The sequence below is a fragment of the Scophthalmus maximus genome, chromosome 10 (genome assembly GCF_022379125.1).
Source record: "Scophthalmus maximus strain ysfricsl-2021 chromosome 10, ASM2237912v1, whole genome shotgun sequence".
NCBI lineage: Eukaryota > Metazoa > Chordata > Actinopteri > Pleuronectiformes > Scophthalmidae > Scophthalmus > Scophthalmus maximus.
Window position 1 is genome coordinate 14,980,506 of NC_061524.1, and position 20,681 is coordinate 15,001,186.

The following is a 20,681-nucleotide window of genomic DNA, read 5'->3' on the forward strand; positions in this document are numbered from 1 at the left end:
CCTCAGGCCATTTCAACACTTGGGCTTTTTCCAGTTTGCGTTTTCCAGTTTCACTAAGAGGTGCTGGCAGAGGTCTGCACAGCAGTGAGATTTTGTCTTGTTTTACTATTTTGTTTTCGTTTAACTGGTCTTGATTCGTTTTGATTTTTGATGTTTGGGGTTTGGAAAATGTCATTCTGCTTCAGTGCTTGCCAGACGGTTTGAAATCAATCACAAGCTGGGTTTTTTTTCAGTTTTCCAAAGAAATTCCACTTCATTTACACCCACTGTAGGGAACCTCAAAAAGTACACTAACTTTGAGTGTTCATTCGTTTCATTGATTTGCACAATTTAGTCAGTAACATATGCACAAAAAACACGTAAACCAAATGAAGCAAAACATTAACTATGGTTCAAATAATGCAAAATGTGATGCTCTAGGAGTTTTGTCATTTGTCAAATGAATTCAAATGTGAAAGCACCAACTAAAAGCATTATTTTTTTTCTATTGGCCCAAATATTTCACTTGTTCTATACTTTTATTCGCTCTTATTTTCCAATGTGCAGCTTGTCAAACGCAATAAAATATCTGCTTGATAAAAATAAATCGAAACTGACAAATTTTCCAAGCGTGTGTGCCCTATGTGCCCGTTGGAAAACAACAATCTTATTTTGAAACTCCAGGTGTAAAACGGAGCCTGAATGCAACACAACAGCGGCTCATAATGAGCTTGGGGAAAAGAAGAAGAAAATGATGGTAAATCTGTAAAAAAAAAAGAAAAAAGGAAAGAAGAAGAAATGAGAGTATCCGTTGTCCAACAACACAACAGCGCAAGTGTTAAGGTGCCAATGTTGATGTGAATGTGCAGGATTGGCTCTTCCCTGCACCTACAGTACAGGATTCGGAAGAGTTCAGCAAAGAGAGAATTCGCGCGGCGATGCAGAGCCAGGCTCTTAGTGCAGTAGTGGGGCATGCTGCCTGCAGCAGACGCCAGGTTTCCCCTCTCTGCCAGGGTAAGGACCAGGCCAGGCCACGCCAGCCAAACATCTGCTCCTGGTTAGAGGTGTTGGCTCCTGCCATTCACAGCAGAGGTTCAGAACCTCAGGGAATGGTTTCACTTGGCCTCATCTTGCCTGGGCCACTGCAAACAGTCCTGTATGCTCCCTGAGGGAACTCGGGGTCTGGGGGAAAATACCACAGAAAATGTAATTCCGCTGCTCCTTTCCGCGCTTCACTCCTCTGACCAAGGCAAATTTCATTACACACTTTTGGACTCATAAAATGCCTCCGATAACATAGCGCCGTGTCCTGCATACCGGAGTTCCTTCAGAATCAAACAGCTTCGGATGGCAACCAGCCATGGTCCTGTCAACGGTCTCACCAGTTCTTTCTTTCCCTCGTCCGTCCTGTTTCCTGCTGTCTTTCTTTCCTCTTTAATGTTTTATTTTCTAATTTTTAACAACGCATAAACAACTATATATTACAGTAAAAACACGGCTGAGGCGACGAAAGGCTGTAAAATAGTTTACATATATTCCCTGTCATCTTGCAGCCATACATCAGCCGGCATCCAATAAAATCCCCCAATAAAAACCCAAGGCACCAATTACTGGATACTTAAGCCAATTAACAAAAACAGAAAACAAAGAGAGACTTTGACAAAGGAGAGCGAAAACAATTTGGTCACACATCTAACAGTAAGCTTCCTTTATCCTTCTAATGAGCCAGTAAACTTCTCGGAGGTGACTGATGTTAAGAGGTTGCCAAATCGCTATCTGTTGTTGGTCTCAGTAAAAGTAGGTTACCGTGCTAATAGCTGAGCCTTCGCTGGCTTCCATATGTGTCCAAGTCCAAGTTTCTAGCACATTTTTCTTTCTTTCTTTTTTTTTTTTTAAAGATTTACAAACAAACAAATTTCCGGGCTCAGACAGAGATGTGGGCTCCGGCTGACAGACTAACTAGAATGGCACTCAGTAGAGCACATGCCTCTGCCAAGGCCCAACAGGCTCCTCATGAAACCACATTTATATCTGCTGTAACCAGATTTTTATTTGGATCCACACCACATTGCACGCACGCACAAACACACACACACACACACACACACACACACAATGTAAAAGAAAGTGATAACCAGAAATGACTGGATCCGCCCCTTTGCCCGGACCCACGCCAAAATTGAATGGGCTGTTGCTTGGCCCAGGCCCCCTCCACCCAGTTCCCGTGGAAATGTGATGAGGAGCTTTTGTGTAATCCAGCTGACAAACATACTAACCAACAAACGAACGAACGAAGGAACGGACAGGGGTGAAAACACAGTGGCGGAGGTAACTGTCTGAACTGAAAAGCACACAGCCCATCTTGCTTCTGTTTATAATGCAAGTGTGAACACATGGACACAGAGTAATCCATTTACAACCCAAAGAGGTTGAGTTATTAGCCTCTTTCACAACAAACAGAAATGCAAATATTTCAATTTGTGAAATCAGTCTCTTACTCAGACTGTTTCCTGGATTTTCGGTTGTTTGGGTTCCAGGGTTGTTTACTATTGGGGTGTTTGTGTGACAGTGTCTGTACCGAACCACTGTTTTGGTTGCTATGGTTACGGCTGATGATAACCCACCTCTCCCTTCACCCCAACAGGTCGCGGCAGATGTTCCGCCCACAACTGAGTCCGGTTCTGCTCAAGATTTCTTCCCGTTAAAAGGGAGGTGTTTTTTTCTCAACAGTCACAAAGCGCTCGCTCATAGTGGGAAGTGTTGTGTTTCTCTGTAATATAATGAGGTCTCGAGTGGACCTCACTATGTAAAGTGCCTAGAGATAATGTATATCACAAATAAAACTGCATTGAACTGAATTGAATTGACAGTCTCCGTCTGATGTGTGTGCAGACTTTTACAGAGTAACCTAATAAAGAATAATGGAGAAAGAGAATAAGACAACGAAAGAAACATCTAAAACAACGTAAACCTCTTCTTTTTTTCTTTTTTTCTTTGAGGACGTTCCACTTCTTCACATGTCCCTCTGAGGCACATCCACGTTGTCGTTTCATGGGGGTCAGGGGGTCAAAAGGTCAGAGAACAGACACAGCCGGCAGCGCTGCCTCTGGAGCAGGTAGAGCTCCAGTCTCCTTTTCAATTCTTCAGCCATGAAGGACACATTTTCTCAATTACTGTCTTTTTGCCTCTTATGGAACAATGTGAAAGCTATTCATTGCAGTGTTACGGACAAAATCTAATTGTGAATTTGATATAAACGCAACCTACGGTTATTTTCTATTTGATATATTATATAGTAAAGTCATGTAGATGTAGAAGTATGCACTTTTTGATGCAAGGGAAATAATATGAAACACGCATGGCCTCAGTTTTCCATCTGCGAGTCTCAAAGGTAACAAGAAATTGACGCAGGTTTCCAAGTCAATAGCTTGTGAAAGGTTTTTGGAAACACCCTTTTTATTTAAGATCCTTTCTTCAGAGAGCTCTGACGATATTCATTTGTGCTGTGGGGCTGTTGGGGAGTCCAACAAGTGTGAAGCTGCTGAGCCCTGAACACTCAACCTCGAAGGCACAGTTTTATACCACAGGTGTCGGCTGGGTCTCTGACTGGGAGCATCTTTAAACCAGCCGCGCTCGATGGGATGGTTAAAAGGTAAATTTGTAACTGGTTCAGAGATAAAACGATTTTAGCATTTCTTCCCACTTACTCTTTTTCCCCCCCATCTGTCTGTTGCTGTCATTTCCTTTTTTCACTCCTTCCATCCCCCTTTCCCTTCGCTCTCTTTCCTCGCTCTTCATCTCACTTTGTTCCGTCTTGCTCTTGTTTTCTCATTTTGAGGGCTGAGAGCTGCGCTGCGTATCTCCAACCCAGCAGGACACCATGGAGTGATAGATGGCCTCTGACAAGGTCCAACACAATCCAACCCAGCCATATGCTTCGAGTGGAAAAAAAAAAAAGAGAGCAGAATTAAGGAGGATTCACAAGTGGCCAGAAGGAAAACATGCCAAACTCTTTTGCAAGCAACGGTTTCAATAACATATAGGGGACACTGGCGATGAGAGATTAATGTCCACATTGCTTCAACAACGCTGGCAGGACAAACTCACACATACAGGGGAGTTAATGTTAAAAAAAAGAAAGAAAGACGCAATCCATTTTATCAAAAATTAAAAACTCAAACTATGATAGAAAATTTAAGTTACCATGTTGGATACAAATTAAATGGGCAACAGATTGTGCTGATTTTTACACACATGGATAATGAAAAACTTGAATTCAGATACATTTTGCAACTTTGCTGATACACCTACATCTACATTATTTTTCTTGGAAAATAAATTTTGTGTTTGAAATAAATACTATATGTAACTGTCTGTTATATAACTTACAATATGGCATATATAATTATATAACCTATGGCATACAGTGGTCTCTAAACATTGGTCACAGGCTGCTTGCTAGCCCCTACTTCTCGAACAAACTTTACAGATATATACACATATGGACAGACAGACACACGCAAGCACACACACACGCAAGCACACGCAAGCACACACACGCAAGCACACACACACACACACACACACACACACACACACACACACACACACACACACACACACACACACACACACACACACACACACACACACACACACACACACACACACACACACACACACACACACACACACACACACTTTAATAATGGATGACAGCCTGAGTCAAATTAAGGAAATAAAATGTGTCTCGCTGGTAATGAAGTAAGCATGTTTCCCCTCAGGATAACAGCTTCACCTGGACGTATGTAGAGCTGACACACACACACACACACACACACACACACACACACACACACACACACACACACACACACACACACACACACACACACACACACACACACACACACACACACACACACACACACACACACACACACACACACACACACACACACACACGAGCGCTATCAGCAATTCGCCAAAAGATCCATCCCAACGCTGCAAAAGGGCTCAGAGCAGCACAGCACCCGGTGCCATGATATGAAATTTGACACAAAACGTATGTTTTCTAGAGTTCTGAGGGAGAAATCTGGAGGTTGGATGTCATGCCAAACAATCACAGGAAAGGAAGGACTGCTTTCAAACATTTCCCATGCATCAGGCTATTAAAATGACATTCGTTTGCAGGTTGCTGGCACTTTTCTCGGGGCATATTGCAAACACATGGAACTGTATGTTATGTCCATCCATGATTTAAACACTCTAGGTATTCTTTCGATCAAGAAAAAAACAGACATTTCTGGATCTGTGCAGACCATGTGGAATCATTAAAGGGAAGAAGAAAAAAAAAAGGCAGGCAATATGGCAATCAAGAGTTTGTCACGCTGAGCTTTCATCACAGTTTATAATTGTGAACTGACAGGTGAGCATAAAAAAATAGCATGTGCTTAATTCAGCCACACACATCAGATAAGTTCATGTCATTTAACATGTGTCCATGATGTAACAGAGCTCCATTCCGGGTCATATTGTGAAAACCCTCCATGTGTGAAACTCAAGCAGTTACGATGGTGCACTGCAGGGCTTCATTATTGGTCCAAACATTGTGCACATGAACATGACTAATCGCATACGAGTTATTTAAAGTATGTTTCTTATTAGAGATGCACTTAAAAAACAGAACACAACTATGTTAAAAAGACGCACATGGTTGCCAACAGGACTAAACCGCTTGGCAACCACAGAGGCATGTCACTAAAATTTTACTGCAGTCAAAATTTGGTTGCAGAGATAGATATCAGTATGAGATATAACTAGGCTGACATTGGGCAGAAAATGTGCTCAACTGTGCAAATGATGAAGTTCTTCATGATTTAATGTTCACATTTTTTTTTTCTCTCCCCCTACCAAAGCGTTTTTGTTCAGTGGCTGCCAGACAGGTTTGGCTCCGAGGGCCAGACTCGGGCTTTGGTGTTCTTTGCAACCGGCACATGCCAAGATTTCGATTTGCGGTCCCTAGTTCATGCAAGCAGCATTGTTGGCGATTACAGCAAGCCTTGGTCTGGTTCTAAGACATCATCATCATCATCAGTGTCTTGATATTTGTTATCATCGAATAATTAGCTCTGGCTCAATTAAAGGCCATTTTAACTATCAATGTATTTCTCAAATTCCTTCATAGACTTGTTTTTAAATCAGTTTCCCGGAATGCTGTTTTTATTAGCAATCTCAAATCTGAACCATATAGACCATACGTGCATCTCCTCCTATCATCGTGCGTCTCATGGTCCCTCTCTCTCTTCGTCAATTATTACCTCCACCAAGGCGGTTGAGTGATTGGTTCGGTTCGTCTGTTTGTTTGTTAGCGGGATTACTCAAAAAGTTATCGACGCATTTCCACAGAAAAGCTCTTCAAAGATCGGTCTCTGCCATTACGTAACAGGGACATTTTGGAAGGGATCCAGATCCACGCAATGGTCAAGAATGATTCTTGACCATTGCGAGATCGGGCTGAACTTGACATTGAGTCATTTTTTTTCACAAATATATAACATTTAAAAAAAATATGGAGGTCATATCGAGGTGGGAATGAATAATACATAAAACTGATTCGGTTAAAATTGATCTGCCTCATTTAGTAATGAAATATAGAAGTAGCAATGCTATAAAAAGTGCTAAAATGACAATATGTCTCCTCAAAACAAATATTTACAATTGATTAACATGCGACTATTCCTTCTTTACATGTAAGAGAAGGATATTACTGTAATTTCACTTTTCTAATTTCTAACTTCTCGGTCAGAACCAGCTGCACAGGTCTGAAGACACAGTACGTCTGGAGGCACTGTTCATGATCAATAGTTGTAGCTGATGTTGTTACAGAGCTTAATGCATTTGAATAAAAGCATCAAAGAAGCATTACAAGAAAAGCAAACAGTACGTTTAGCAATTACTTGCATGTAAAAACATATGCACAAGCTTTAATGTTCTTTGTTGCCCCTCTGTTCTTTCCAAGACCCACAATGCCTGCTTCATATCCACTAATATCATTATAGATATCAACAAATTAAAGGGGGTTGCGATCATATTCCTGCTGTCGGGCAAACTGGCTGCACTTTCAGTGTTACAGTGTGAAACTTGGCAGGAGAAACTCATAAATTTGCCTCAGCAGCGGGCAGGACATGGAGCGGGTACTGAAGCAGCTGCTGTGTGTGTGTGTGTGTGTGTGTGTGTGTGTGTGTGTGTGTGTGTGTGTGTGTGTGTGTGTGTGTGTGTGTGTGTGTGTGTGTGTGTGTGTGTGTGTGTGTGTGTGTGCGCGCGCGCGTACATGTGTGAGAAAGATCAATTCCACTTCCTCCTTACGAAAAAGGTTTAAACATGACATTAAGGGTAGATTGGGAGGAGTCGTCTACCAGTCGTATAGGAGGGATGGAGCATTTTCCCAGTAGTAAAAGCAGAAAGTTAGATCTAGACTTGGCTATTGTCAGCGGTGCCAGTTTGTTTTGATGAACACATTTTTCACGACACGCACATGTTTAGTGAGTTCTCCTTTTCTGTGTCTGCTCCTGATGTTTGTCTTTCCAGATTTGCTAACCATCCGTATGTCCTGTTCAGTGACTCACAATGCTTCTTGTCAGGGACGTGGATTCCAATAACCTCCATTGGGAAAAAAGTCCCAAGGCAACCGTTAAAACATCAACACATGGAAACCAAGGTATTACCAATTTAGCGAAAGATCGTGGACAGTTAAATACATAATACCATGTTTAAGATATGGTCGAGCTGCTTTCAGACATGCACTGGAGTCCGGACGTTTTTCCTTAAAATTTTAGAAGGTTTCCTGCCAGCCCCTAACGAAAAAATTTCCAGAAGATGTCAAAGGAGTGGGCCCATGTGAGAATACAGTGGGAACATTCACAGTGAGCGAGGAGGGGTGTGTGGTAAACAACAACACTGCTTCCCGCAGCCAAATCCTCGTCATGTCCTCCCTCCTGCAAGTCTCTGCCCAGACGCCTCAGGATTTCTCAGGGAATTTTCCTGTTGGTGTGAACACGTCTGACTCGGACAATCTCTAGCTGCACTCGTCAGACGTGTGTGTGGACTGCAAACTTCAGAAAATGTCTGGATTATTTTTAGGGAAATACTGTGTTTCACAATGGTTCGGGGAAGGTGAAGGTTAGGTCTGTGACCAGAGCCAAACTCCGGTCAGACGTGCTACCCGCCCATTCGCCGGCCACTGTAAGTTGCGGATTCGTCCAACATGGCCGTTCTACTTCCTGTCCAGAGTGCACATCGGGGAGGTCAGAGTTCATTTTGAATTAAACTCCAGACGCGAAACCTGGTGGAAAATCAGAACTCGGGCATGTGCAGCTGCTCAGGAGTGCGTGTGCGCTCTTTCTCGTTATGCACTCGGGCATATGTTTTTGGGGCGAGGTTGCACGGGTATTGCTTCACACTTTTCACGGTATGTCTTTACTATATTGTGGTTCTTCTCGTGTTTCCTTTTAGTGGCGGCCTGCGGCTCTCGATGAGAGGCTCCATGCTGTGACTGCTGCACCTCGATGTCAGTTCAAAGAGAGGGGCTCAGATTTTTGCGTCTGATGTCCTCTCAGCAATGTTTACTCAAACCTAACAACTGATTAGACATTGTAAACAGTCGCGTCACTCGATCCTGCGCGCGTGAGATCAGACTAAGAATCAGCGAAAGAGGAAAGTGAAAAATCAGGCCGCATACCAATTACTGATCACGAAGCCAAAGATTGACTCATCTTACATTAAAATGATGCTCTTTAATCGGATTTTCCTCCGACTAATAATCTAAGATTATATTAATAAAAGTATGACCTCACAGATTATGCATAGAGATGTCGAACCAGCCCCCTGCTCGCCTCCACTAGCTTTGTTACATGACCGTCTACTGAAACTGATAGGTTTCCATTGATTTAAAGTACTTCTTAATTTCAATCTTTCATGCATAATTCCTTTGGTGAATAGGACGGCCCATTCAGATTTGTGAAATTTGAAGTCGTGAATCCATGCGTTTTAGTTTCTTGATATATTTTCATTTCGGAAATTGACAAATGTACGTTTTTCTCCCATGAACTAGACCCTGTCCTATTTTTAAAAAACTAGGTCACTGCAGCTCCTTCCTGAGGAGATGTCCTACTTGGGACTCTATCTCATCCACATAGATCCTCTTACATGAACGAATTTATAGTGACACAAAAACAGAATCATAAAACATACGGTATTGTCCTCCAAACGATTTAATCGTGAATCTATTGGAAATCAAAGAAAAATCTAAAGATACATCTTTCGTACTCCCAACAGAAATAGAAAAAGGACGTTTCCAGTCTCAAGAGCAGCTGCACACCTTAAAACTGATAACATCCTATGTTTGACTCTTGCTTCTCTAGTTTCTCTGCTTGGGGAAGATTTCCTTGATACTAGATATTGACTGACCGGCCTTAGACAACAAGAATAACACAGAGTAGGAATTCCTTTATCGAGCCGTGTTTATTCTTTGAGCCTTAAACACGTCTGATGAGGCCTTTGAGGTCACGAGACTAATGCCTCATTCACTTGAAGTATCAAATAAACGTAGGACTTTCACATGAAGTCACAATATACACCGCTAAACCAACTGTAAACATGGAAGAGCTAATCGGGGAGAGGTGTTACGTTGTGGAGAAGAAGGAACTGATGGATGTGGAGGAAGAGGTGATGCAGAGTGACAAGAAATGATGCTGAACATGACCTCAATTCCTTTGCAGTGTGTGTGTGTGTGTGTGTGTGTGTGTGTGTGTGTGTGTGTGTGTGAGTGTTTATGTGTGGACTGGCCCCATTATTGATGGCTCTAACAAGGGTGGGTCCAAGGTCAGACAGTGGTGAGTGGAGAAGGATGGAGCAAGACTGTTATAGGTCTTGTAACCACCACCTGCCTTCACACACACACACACACACACACACACACACACACACACACACACACACACACACACACACACACACACACACACACACACACACACACACACACACACACACACACACACACACACACACACACACACACACACACACACACACACTTGGCTGATTGTTACCAGACCATATTTAAACAAATACCTATTGCCTCTGCGTCCCTGTTCGTCCTCCCCACCACAGATGGGAGGTTTGCAGGACGAGCCTGAGTGTGATAATGAGACCATGACGCGAACACGTTTGCCCTCTGAGAACTTTTTCAGCAGTGCCAGTGGTTATTCTGGTGAGTTATTGCCCCTCTAAAACACTTTACATCAGTTGAATTGCACTACAGACAACTCTTTGAACCGTGAAAAGAAAAGCAGCAGCTCCACACTTCACTATCTCTTGAAATTACACGTCGGACTTCAGAACAACATTCCCCCCGGGGGCAAACCGGCAGCTTGTGTCTGCGCTCGGAGGAATGAGAGTTTCTCGGAGAAAACCTCACAATAAATCCGCTCTGGGTAAATAAAGTCCTTCTGCTCGGCGCCCCCTCCCCGCCAACCTGCCTGATGACAACTCTGGCACCTGCTCAAAAGCAGCACGGTGCCACTCTGCCCCCTCAACTCCAGTTCTACCCCTTGTGCCTGGTTTACACACGGCCTCCCCCGTGGCCTGCGCAAGTCATCTACTCGGTTGTGAGCAAAAAACTGGCGCACTGGTGTGTATGCGTCGCTCTGCAGTTACACCTCCAGAACGCCGGGTGGCGGTGGGGGGTTCTATGCCACAGTGTGCGCGCGTGCGTGCAATGGTGTGCTGGGGTTGGAGCTAATAAATGTTGAGCAACTTGTCACACTTGCTACTGAGAGACAAGGATGATGAGGCATACTACCAAGCAGGCCAATAACAGCTGTTGTCAGGCTACGGCGTACCTACAGCGTTGATTCAGGTACAAACTGGCCTTTAATAGGAACCGTTACACCCGGAGTTCACATTCAAAAAAGATAAACTCCTCCATAGGGCCCTAATCAATCAGCAAAAGTACAGTAATGTCAGGTAAAATAACATTCAGCAGTGATTCACTGGCACTATATTTTTTAATCAATCAATATTTTCAAATGATTCACCCACCTGTGAAATGACTTTTAATGTTTACATTGAGATCTCAGGCATCCAACCAAAGTAATTACATTTTGCCCAAATAGTAGAATAGACTTAAATGAGATATACGGTACATATTCTAACATCAGTAAATCATAAATACTTTTATTGTTACTCTGCCCACCTCCATGCTGCAGCACAGCAGCGTGGGCAAGTGGCAACATCCTCTTTGTGACAGGAAGCAGTGGGGTTCATGGGAAATGTGGTCTTCATTTTTCAGAGAGACATTAGCACCACAGCACATGTGCGAGACAGATCGTTTTCACAACAATGGTTTTTATTAGTTTACTTTTTTTTTTAACCGAGATTCAACTCTTCAGATTAGTAATATGCCAATTGATTGTGAGATAATTAGCATTGGCCGACGTGTGCGCTCACAAGGATGATGAACCTTTCAGTAAAAGTTTTAAAATATTTTTTTTTGTGTGCAAACTTTCTAGAGACAATGCAATTTTTGGGGTTTTCATATACGTTCAGCTTCAAGTGAATAATTAAATGTTCATTTAGGTTCTGCACTTTTGTGTCTATTTTTTTATTTTTGTATGTCATCAGATGCAAAAAAATTTAAAACAAAACATATAATCTGCATTGTACATCGCCCATCGGCCATGCTGCTCTCTACAAAAATCAGCATCGGCTATTTAAAAAATCCACATTGGTCGACCACCAATTCAGAAAAAAAAAATAGTATGATGCTGTCGAGATGATAAATATATCAAGACAACAGAATTTCATGATTATCAAACTAGATATTGTCTGGGATTCTATCACTGTAATATTGCTCATCCAGTTTGAACACTGGCTTTGCAGATAGTCGCACACGTACAACACTGCAAAATGAACGAGAGCGTGCATTACCATGTGACCCCTGACCTCCTCACACAAGCAGGTCAAAATGTGTGTTTACCTTCTTCGATAAATGCAACACGACCGTGTTTTGACTGTTGCACTTGAGACCAATCAAAAATACACGCAAGCGATTCATGCTGTTCGTATCCGACTCTATCACTCGCATGAAAACGCACAGAGGGCCACTCTGTTCCAAAGAAGGGAAAACCTCTGAAAAACATGCAAAGCACACCGAAGACCCGCTCGTGCGAGGGTCTAATGACACGGTGAGCCGGGTTCATTTGAGGGACATGGATTATATGTTTTATCTAGTTCATCAATAAATCTTCAAAGCACAATGTGTTGTGTACAAAACTATCTCCACACTTTTTAATCATTTAAAGACTTAGTAACCGTAGTAGCACATTGCAAAAGAAAATTCATATATTCTCTTTGGTTAGGGTTGGTGGTCAACCGCCAGTTTCACAATTATTTTTCCAGAAGCTCTTTGACTTTCCACACAGGAGTTTGGAACAAAAGCGCTGCCCACCCGCTGTCTTTTCAAGAAGCTAACGAGGACACCATATACAGAAGGAGTTTCTGAGACGGCAGCAGCGTGCTGAAGTCTTACAATAGTATATTGTTCAACTGCTGTTGCCCTAATTTGTAATTTGATTTCCTCATCCAGCCGACTAACTTTTTAACTTTCAATTCCAAGCTCTGTAAAACAAAATACCCACAAAGAACATTAACTGGTCATTTCTGACAACCACGGTCTTATTCAGGCAACTCGATGCAAAGTCCCAATTTTTGTGCACGATCCCAAAACTGTAGTGACTTCAACAGACATTTCTCCTCCACTTTCTTCTCCCGCAGTTCGCTCGTTTCCATCCCGGTCAATCACAGAAACAGATAAGAAATGCAGCCCACCCAAACGCAGGACTGCAGAGTTCCTCCTGCGCTCGGGTCGAGTTAACTGTTACCAGTGAAAATGTCAGTGCTCTGTTTACTAGCCTCCACTGCTGCACCCCTCTATCCATCCCCGCATTCCTCCTTTACAAATTACATTTGTCCTTGTGAAAGCTGATGGTTTACATTGGCATGCTTTGAACCTTGTGTGGGTGTGCGCGCATGTGCATGACACACCAAGTCCCAACCATAGGTGAACATGGAAAATATGTTTCTTTGGACTGGAGTATGTGTCCAAAAAAAAAAAATCCCCTTTTGTGTGTGTGTGTGTGGGTGTGTGTGTGTGTGTGTGTGTGTGTGTGTGTGTGTGTGTGTGTGTGTGTGATCTCCTACCTGTTATCGTGATGTTGCTGTAGATGTTGGACAGTTGCTCTTTGAGCAGGACGAGCTGTGTGGTGGCAGCCTTGTCCCGCTGCAGCTCCAGCATTATGTCCGGGTGGTTGGCCAGTTTGCAGCCCTTCTGTTGGTCCAGTGCAATGTCACTGCGCACTATATCTGCAGGACAGGACAACAACTTTAATATTTCATTTGTTTCAACAATATCAGAAGCATATAGCTTCCTTTACCAAAATCAATATGCACCACAAGTTTGAAAATAAATACATTTTAAGTCATTTTGCTCCGTTTGTATTAAATTTGACTACCGGTTGAAAAGTATACGGTCATTTTTAACACACATTTTAGTTTTCTTGGGCACACATTTTCTTTCTTTTCAAACAGTGGTAATTGTGAGTGGTAATTATAACATTTTTTTTTAAGGCAAATGCAGTTGAAAAATAATACAAAAGGTGTAAAGCAATATGCACCATGTTAGAAAAACAACATCCATGTGTCCTATAAACGGTGAGTGTCACTCCTACATTAAACTCATGCAGTCTAAAACACAGCGAGTCCAAACTTCATGAAGGCTGAAACTGTTTTAGCTGATTAGGTCTCGTGGCCTTTGTTGGAGACTTTGAGGTTGCAGCTAAAATGTTCTACACTGAGACGTGGTTTTTACTGTTTCCACCTCATTTCGGAGAGTTAACTTAACGTTAGGAGCGCCACTAGAGAACTGTTGGTTTTTTAAAAAAACAAAAGCCAAACATTATAATCGCCATATGAGTGGGATTTACTGCAGGGTCGATATCCAAGCATTAGTTTGAGCTCGGTGTCCCTAATAAACTGGCAACTTGCTGTGCCTGACAAAGAAATGGACGCTGCGTAAAACAAGTACGCGGCGTAACCTGCAGAGGAAAGATTATCTCTGCACTAAGAATTTGCTCGGTGCGTCACGGACAAACAAGGATTCGTGACCGTCAGAAAATGCATGTTGGGGCAGGTAAAAAAAAAGAAAAGAAAAGAAAACGCCGCGCGTAATAATCACCGTCCTCGTAGTTCTTCAGGTAATAGTCTGGCCCCGGGCCCCTGAACTTCGCGAGGTTCTTCTGGTTGTTGAACTGCAGGAAGTCGGTGCGCTTTCCGCCAAAGCGCAGGAAGGCCGGAGACAGGCCGCGCGCCAGGGTCACGAGCCGCTTGGAGCTGGAGACACAGAAACAAAACACACACACACACACACACACACAACTGTGCGTCATCAAAATGTTACCTGCCGCATGTGATTTCAGCTTTGGATGGGGAGACAAAATCGTGAAGACGAATCATTTTTAATTAATATTATTTTTTTCACAGACACACACACACACAAAAGAAAATGCAACTCTCGCTGTGGCCTTTAAAGCTCCACGGGCCCTAATCCTGAAACATCTGCCATCCGGTGGAGAACGGCGCTCGCAAGCGGCCGCAGCAGGTAGAGAGACTCGGCCGGTCCTCGGGGAGCAGAGGATCATGTTGGTTTCCGTCGAGGATCGACGCTTCTACTTTAAAGTCGAATGAGTTTATAGTTTCATACGGAGGTGAAGTGAAGGACCTTTCCCAATATGCTTCTGATGCCAGGTCTACTTTTGATTTCAGCTGTCATGGCATATATACTGAAAAAACGTCTGTTTGCCTTCTGTGTGCGGTTTTCTATTTTTTTTTTTTTATTATTTGTGCTACATATAATCCTGCAATTAAATAATTTAGAACACCTGGGTTTTTCCAGTTGGCAATTAAATTGACAAAATGGAAGCCTGCAACAAATAAATGACAACGGGTTTTTTTTCTACAACGGAAATAAGGAATTGTAGGAAGACTTCGTCTGCACACTAATGCAGAAGTTTCCAGTTCAGCCCATAGCAGTTTTATGTTTTATGATGCTGCACATGGAGCCCTGACCAACAAGTCTTCCATTGTTACCTGCCTTTCCCCCTTCCATTATGATCACAACATACAAAGGTGCTGTTTTATATGAAATGTACGTGATTTTTCTTCTTTTGTATCTCAACTTTTTTCCTTTTTTTTCTTCTTTTTGTTAACTTAACCTTTGTACCACTTAAGTTATTACAGTGGAAAATTCGTTTAGTTTTCTAAATTATCAACTGGTATTGTAATGAATTGTCACACAACAAATATAATATTAAAACCTACTTTACTATGTTATACTTCGACTGAAACACCATTGCAACATTAAAAATCAGCAATTTATTAGGCGAAATTGGGGAAAGAATTCATACGTAGTTCATTTTAATTTCTAATATTTTGAAAAACGAATACACGTAACTTTAAGACCTCTATTTTTATTCTTTATAAACTAGTGTATATAGCAGTCAGTTTAAGCACCATGCAGTAACATGTAATTATTCTATAGACAGTATAGGCACCACCTAATGTTTAGGTTATTTCAGCACAATCATCCATAAATCAGCAGACGAAGGCACATGTGTATGTAAATAATATTGTATATTAATTATCCAAAGATTGAACTGACCCATAACAAAGTTGTAAAGGAGGCTATGTCAGAGAGATAACTGGTGGATAGGATATCTTCATTGTCAGGGGAAGGACAGGGCACATGCAAAGTGAAATATGCTCACTTCTTGTCCACAAGTTTCCGGTTTATGAAATGTACTGTGGAAAATGGTGTGATTTTTTGCTCCATAGATCATCTTCAGGAGAACCTATCTGACAATGATCTGACAAACGGTTCAATGTGATTTAGATGCTGAACTAAACAATGTTCATGACGCTGTTCTCAATCCGCCCCAGCACCTGCGAGCCATCGGTTCTGGACACTGTTGTGATTTACAGTTGACTTTAGAATAAACTTGGAATCTGCAGGGTTATTTTGCCAGGTTTTGAATATCAAAATGTCATGTTTCATATGGTCAAAACGTGTGCGAGCTGTATGGTCTGCATACTGTCTACAGTGAAACGTTTTTGTTTTACTATTCTAAGAAATGCACTGAAGTGAAAAGTCACAAAAATGAATGAAAGTGGGGGACAATAATTCACTATTCATTTTATTAAAAAAGATATATTGAAACAATATGGCTGGCGTTAGACACAAGGGATTTTTGAGGTTTTTAAGAAAAAATATTGAAACCTCAAAACCAGATTTAATAACTTGTGACACAGACACTAAACGGGTGTGGGGCCCACAGTTGTGTCCAGTGTTACCACTCGCACTGGATCTGCGCGCACTTTGTGAACAGTTACAGCGACAAACCCAAATCCGATGACCTCTCATACAACCCAATAAAACCACCTGAAAGGTCTGCACTGGTTCAGTCTCGATAGAAATCATTAGAGTAGGGTGGATCTTTGGAAACGCCGCGTGCCCCGAGTGGGGACAAAACGTAAGGCTCACTCCGTGGCAATTTATAGAACGTGGCTGCGTGCGTAATGTATAAAAGCTTTTTTTTGGTGCCATCAGTAACATAGGAACGCTCTTTGGTACCTCAAAAAGTCCAGCCAACCGTCCTTGATGATCGATGGGTCCAGCTGTAGAGAGAGGAAGTTGTCGTTGAGGACTCTGATCGGACTGCGGGTGTTGGCGTCCAGGAGAACCAGCGTCCTCTCCATGAATCCCGGCCGCTTGCCGCCCGCCGCAGGTCTCTGATATGCAGAGGAGGAGGAGGAGGAGGAAGAGAGAACCGACCGCACCATCAAAGTTGCCAAAGATGCCATCCACATGGAGGACCACGGGAACGCGCACGGTGGGGATTTGGGCATCTTCTCGGACCGGAGAGCCGGAGGATCAACTGTGCGTAATGAGGTTTGATTGTGACAAGAAGATTTAATATTTAAAATTAAATTAAAAAAAATACAACTAAAGGAACTTTGCCGCCTCAAAGTTCGATTGTGGTTCTTTACCCCTGGTCACATCGATCTGCTCCTGTCTCGCTGTCGAGTTGTCTCACCCCCTCTTCCCCCCCGCCCCTCGACGTATTTTTTGGGGGGGAGCTGCTCACAAGAGCGCACGCCCCGAGCCAGCCTTCCCGGTTGTGAGAGCCAGAAGCTGGCAGGAGGAGAGGAGGCAGCACCGCCCCTCCAAGGTTCTCTGAGGTATGAGTGCAAACATCCCCGAAGTAGTTTTCTCAGCTCATATGGCGAACAATGTAATCATTAGGAGGTGAGGGTGTGTGGTCTAGTAAAAAATTAAGACATAGAAGCGTTTTTCTGATTAAACAATTCACAATGTTTCTAAAAATGTCTCCCTGTGTGTGTGTGTGTGTGTGTGTGTGTGTGTGTGTGTGTGAGTGTGTGTGTGTGAGTGTGTGTGTGTGTGTGTGTGTGAGAGAGAGAGAGAGAGAAAGGGAGATATTACAACAAAAGAAACAAACGATTTTTAGAAAAGCTCACTTGAATCCAACAAGAAAGTGAAACACATATCAACAAGTGAATGTGCATATATTTGGTCTTCTTGTTATTAGGGTCGTTGTGATGATGAATAAAAAGTTTTATAGGCTTTAACAAAAAAAAATAACGAGAACGCCATATGGCTGACACACCAGTTATTCATTTTGAAAAAGACAGAAATCTATAATTAATGGAAAGATCGGTATCCATTCGATGGAGAGAAAAAAACAATTGAGACTAAAACATACTTTCATATGAAAAGAATGTACTCCTTCGCGTGTTAGCGGCGCATTTAAAGATTGCAAAAAGGCCTGGGATAAAGTTAAAGTTCAATGTACCTAATCCTAAAATTTATCACTCCGATTTAATTTTGACGGCATAAAGTCAGCTTCACATCGTTCTAGGATCAGTGAGTGAAGGTCACCGTGGCACTTACTTTTCGGAACACTGCACATTGTAAGTGAAGTGTTCCAGCAGAAAATGTGTGTTGTTATAGGCCCACAACAATCCCCAGGCTACAGTTCAATGGGAACTTCTTCTTCTCATTTTCTTAAGACCAATGGCATTTGGAGATGGCAACATTTGGCCCTATTTCAAAAAATGCTCAAAACCAATTTGGGGATTTAAGTTCCCACACATGGAGCTCACCTATAAAAACTCTTTATATGACGTCGCTCTCCAGATGTTCTCTCGGGGCACCGTCGTGCTCAGAAACACACCGAAAACACTGTGCACTTTTCCCAAAGTTTTTTTCCTCGGGCGCACGACGTATATATACGGGGAGAAGGTGGTCGATTAAGGTCACCGCTGTCTCACAGATGAGAAAAGTGCACGTGAAGAGAACGTATCGCGAGCAAAGCCCCGTTTAAATCTTTCCTTTCCGGCCCACAACAACAACAAAAACCCAACAACACAGGAATGCGTCAAACCGCAAACACTTCCAAGGTGTTTAACAGGACAGGTTTTACGCACGGGAGGTTTTCCATTTAACGCTTTAAAATAATCCAGCAGGGCGCGTTTTTATAATAAAGCATCTGTAAAGATCATTCTGTAATCCTCCAGCACATGGGGAGGCTGGTCGGTGGAGCAGCTCGGGGTCACTATAGTCAGAGACACTTGGGACACAGCGACGTGGCACAGAATCTTGAACAACTCATGTAAGCGAGCATTACCTTTGCTTTATTTGTATTTTTTTTATCGAGATGTCATATCCTGTTGTAAGCAGAGGTCCATACACCAGATCAGCAGAAACCCCCCCCCCAATTTTATTTTTTGGCTCAGTTCGACGTCACATTGAACATGTGGTTTCAATATGAACCAAAGTTCTTGTTTGCAGTAGAATAAGGCGTTTAAGTATCCGAAGGCTTGGAGTCGAATTAGCGCTAAAATGTTTAAGCTGCCGTTGTGGGACATTAGCACGTCATCGTTACGATTTTTGCTGGATATTTTTTTTCTAAAAGCAAAGTAAACAGAAACGTTACCCTATAACGGAACACCAATAATGATATGAAATTAAAGAAGGAAATGGAATGTTTACCTATGTGAGCTTCAGGGCGGGTTAGTGTGTGAGCATTTGCTTTTGACTTGTACAATATTCCATATAGACAGTTTATCGTTTGTTGCACCAGCGTGACGTTAAATGAAAGGGTTATTTTTATTTTTATTTTTGCTTGGACAAATTCTCTTGACACACCTGGCTCCTCGGCAGGACCCGAATGAACTCCAAACAGGGATAAACAGGTATGATAAATACGAGATAAGGCCCAAAGCCTAAAACCTTCAACTTTGTGGATTCTGGCAGTGTTGTTCCCCAACTTTCAATTCATAATTCATAGTCCTTTGCTCGAACGGAAATCTTCTCGTGAAATATGATCGGTGGGAAAACACGGTTGGTCTTGAATGAATAAATACGTTCTACAAACAAGCATAATTCTTCCCCCTGACATTTCCAGGTTTATGATGTGAATGTGGATTTCCAGCACGAGAAAATGAGGGAACTCTACGTGGCTGCTTCTATACTGTACGTGAGCTCGTTGCTTTCATTTAAACCTATAGAATTAATTCTGGGTTTTATTTTTGCGGATTTGTTATGAGAGTCACGCAGGCATATTATATGATTTGGACACTGAATTAATTACAGGCTATCATTGTAATCCACCAAGTCACAAATACGTGTCAGTGGGACCAGGTGAGCTTTTAATACACCAGCAATTATTTTAAAATTCCACCAGAACATCCTGCACGAGGCTTATGGAGGCCAAGTTAAGTTAAACACACAGAAATGTTTTGATGGGGATAACCATTGACCTTCTCTATTAAGTTGTGTGTTTCAGTTATTACACCAGCCAAATTAACATGTAATATATCTTAGTTTATGTAACGACAGAAATGTTCCAACGCGAGGACAGGCACCGTTTAAAAGCATATATTCTGCGATTTAAAAAAAGAGAGAAAGGAACCAGTTTTTTGATTGTAAAACATCAGATCCTCACCTGCGTGGTGTCCATCTGTCCCCCCGATGTGATGTGGCGCGGTACGAAGGGATTCTTCTTATTTCACTGGTGATTCCAGGCAACTATTGTTTGTGTTGGTGTGCAGTGTCTTCTTTCCTTTTTTTTTATCCCAACTTTTATTGCGGATGTGTGGCTGATGGGAAGCAGAGAGCGGTGTTGGTGTGTTAGTGTGTTAGTGTTTAAGACTTGGCACGACTCGCCTTCAGTTTCACACCTCGTGACAAACCGACAACCTGAGGCTCGAGCTCAACTGTGCGAGGACTACGACTAACTGGAAATAATGATGACGATAATACTAATAATAACCACAATAATAATACTAATACTAATCCTGCTACTACTACTACTACTAATAATAAAATGTTCCTATTTTCCGAAATGGAATTAGGTGAATTATTCTGACCTTTTTGATACTACATTATCATTTCGTCTGCGAGATTAACATTTGTGCATCATCTGTGTGGGTCCTATTAATAGATCGGTCTTGTGCACTACATTTCATGGCATATAAAGTTTTTTTTTTTATGTGACAGCCCCAAA

The 20,681-nt window shown here is 42.3% G+C and overlaps 1 protein-coding gene across 2 annotated transcripts in view; it reads right to left on the reverse strand.

The window, feature by feature from the left end:
* Window positions 1–17,225, reverse strand: part of hpse2 (heparanase 2) — a 52,047-nt gene extending 34,822 nt beyond the window's left edge. The window contains exons 1-4 of one of the 2 annotated variants that reach the window (XM_035606336.2): window positions 17,143–17,225; window positions 16,727–17,030; window positions 14,276–14,430; window positions 13,243–13,404 (exon numbers count right to left, since the gene is read on the reverse strand). In XM_035606336.2, the coding sequence (XP_035462229.1) occupies window positions 13,243–13,404; window positions 14,276–14,430; window positions 16,727–17,001 (592 nt within the window). In that variant the 5' untranslated portion in view covers window positions 17,002–17,030; window positions 17,143–17,225. Of the gene's footprint in view, window positions 1–13,242; window positions 13,405–14,275; window positions 14,431–16,726 lie in introns of both variants that reach the window. The other variant, XM_035606335.2, reaches the window with a different exon arrangement.
* Window positions 17,226–20,681: the final 3,456 nt, after the last annotated feature.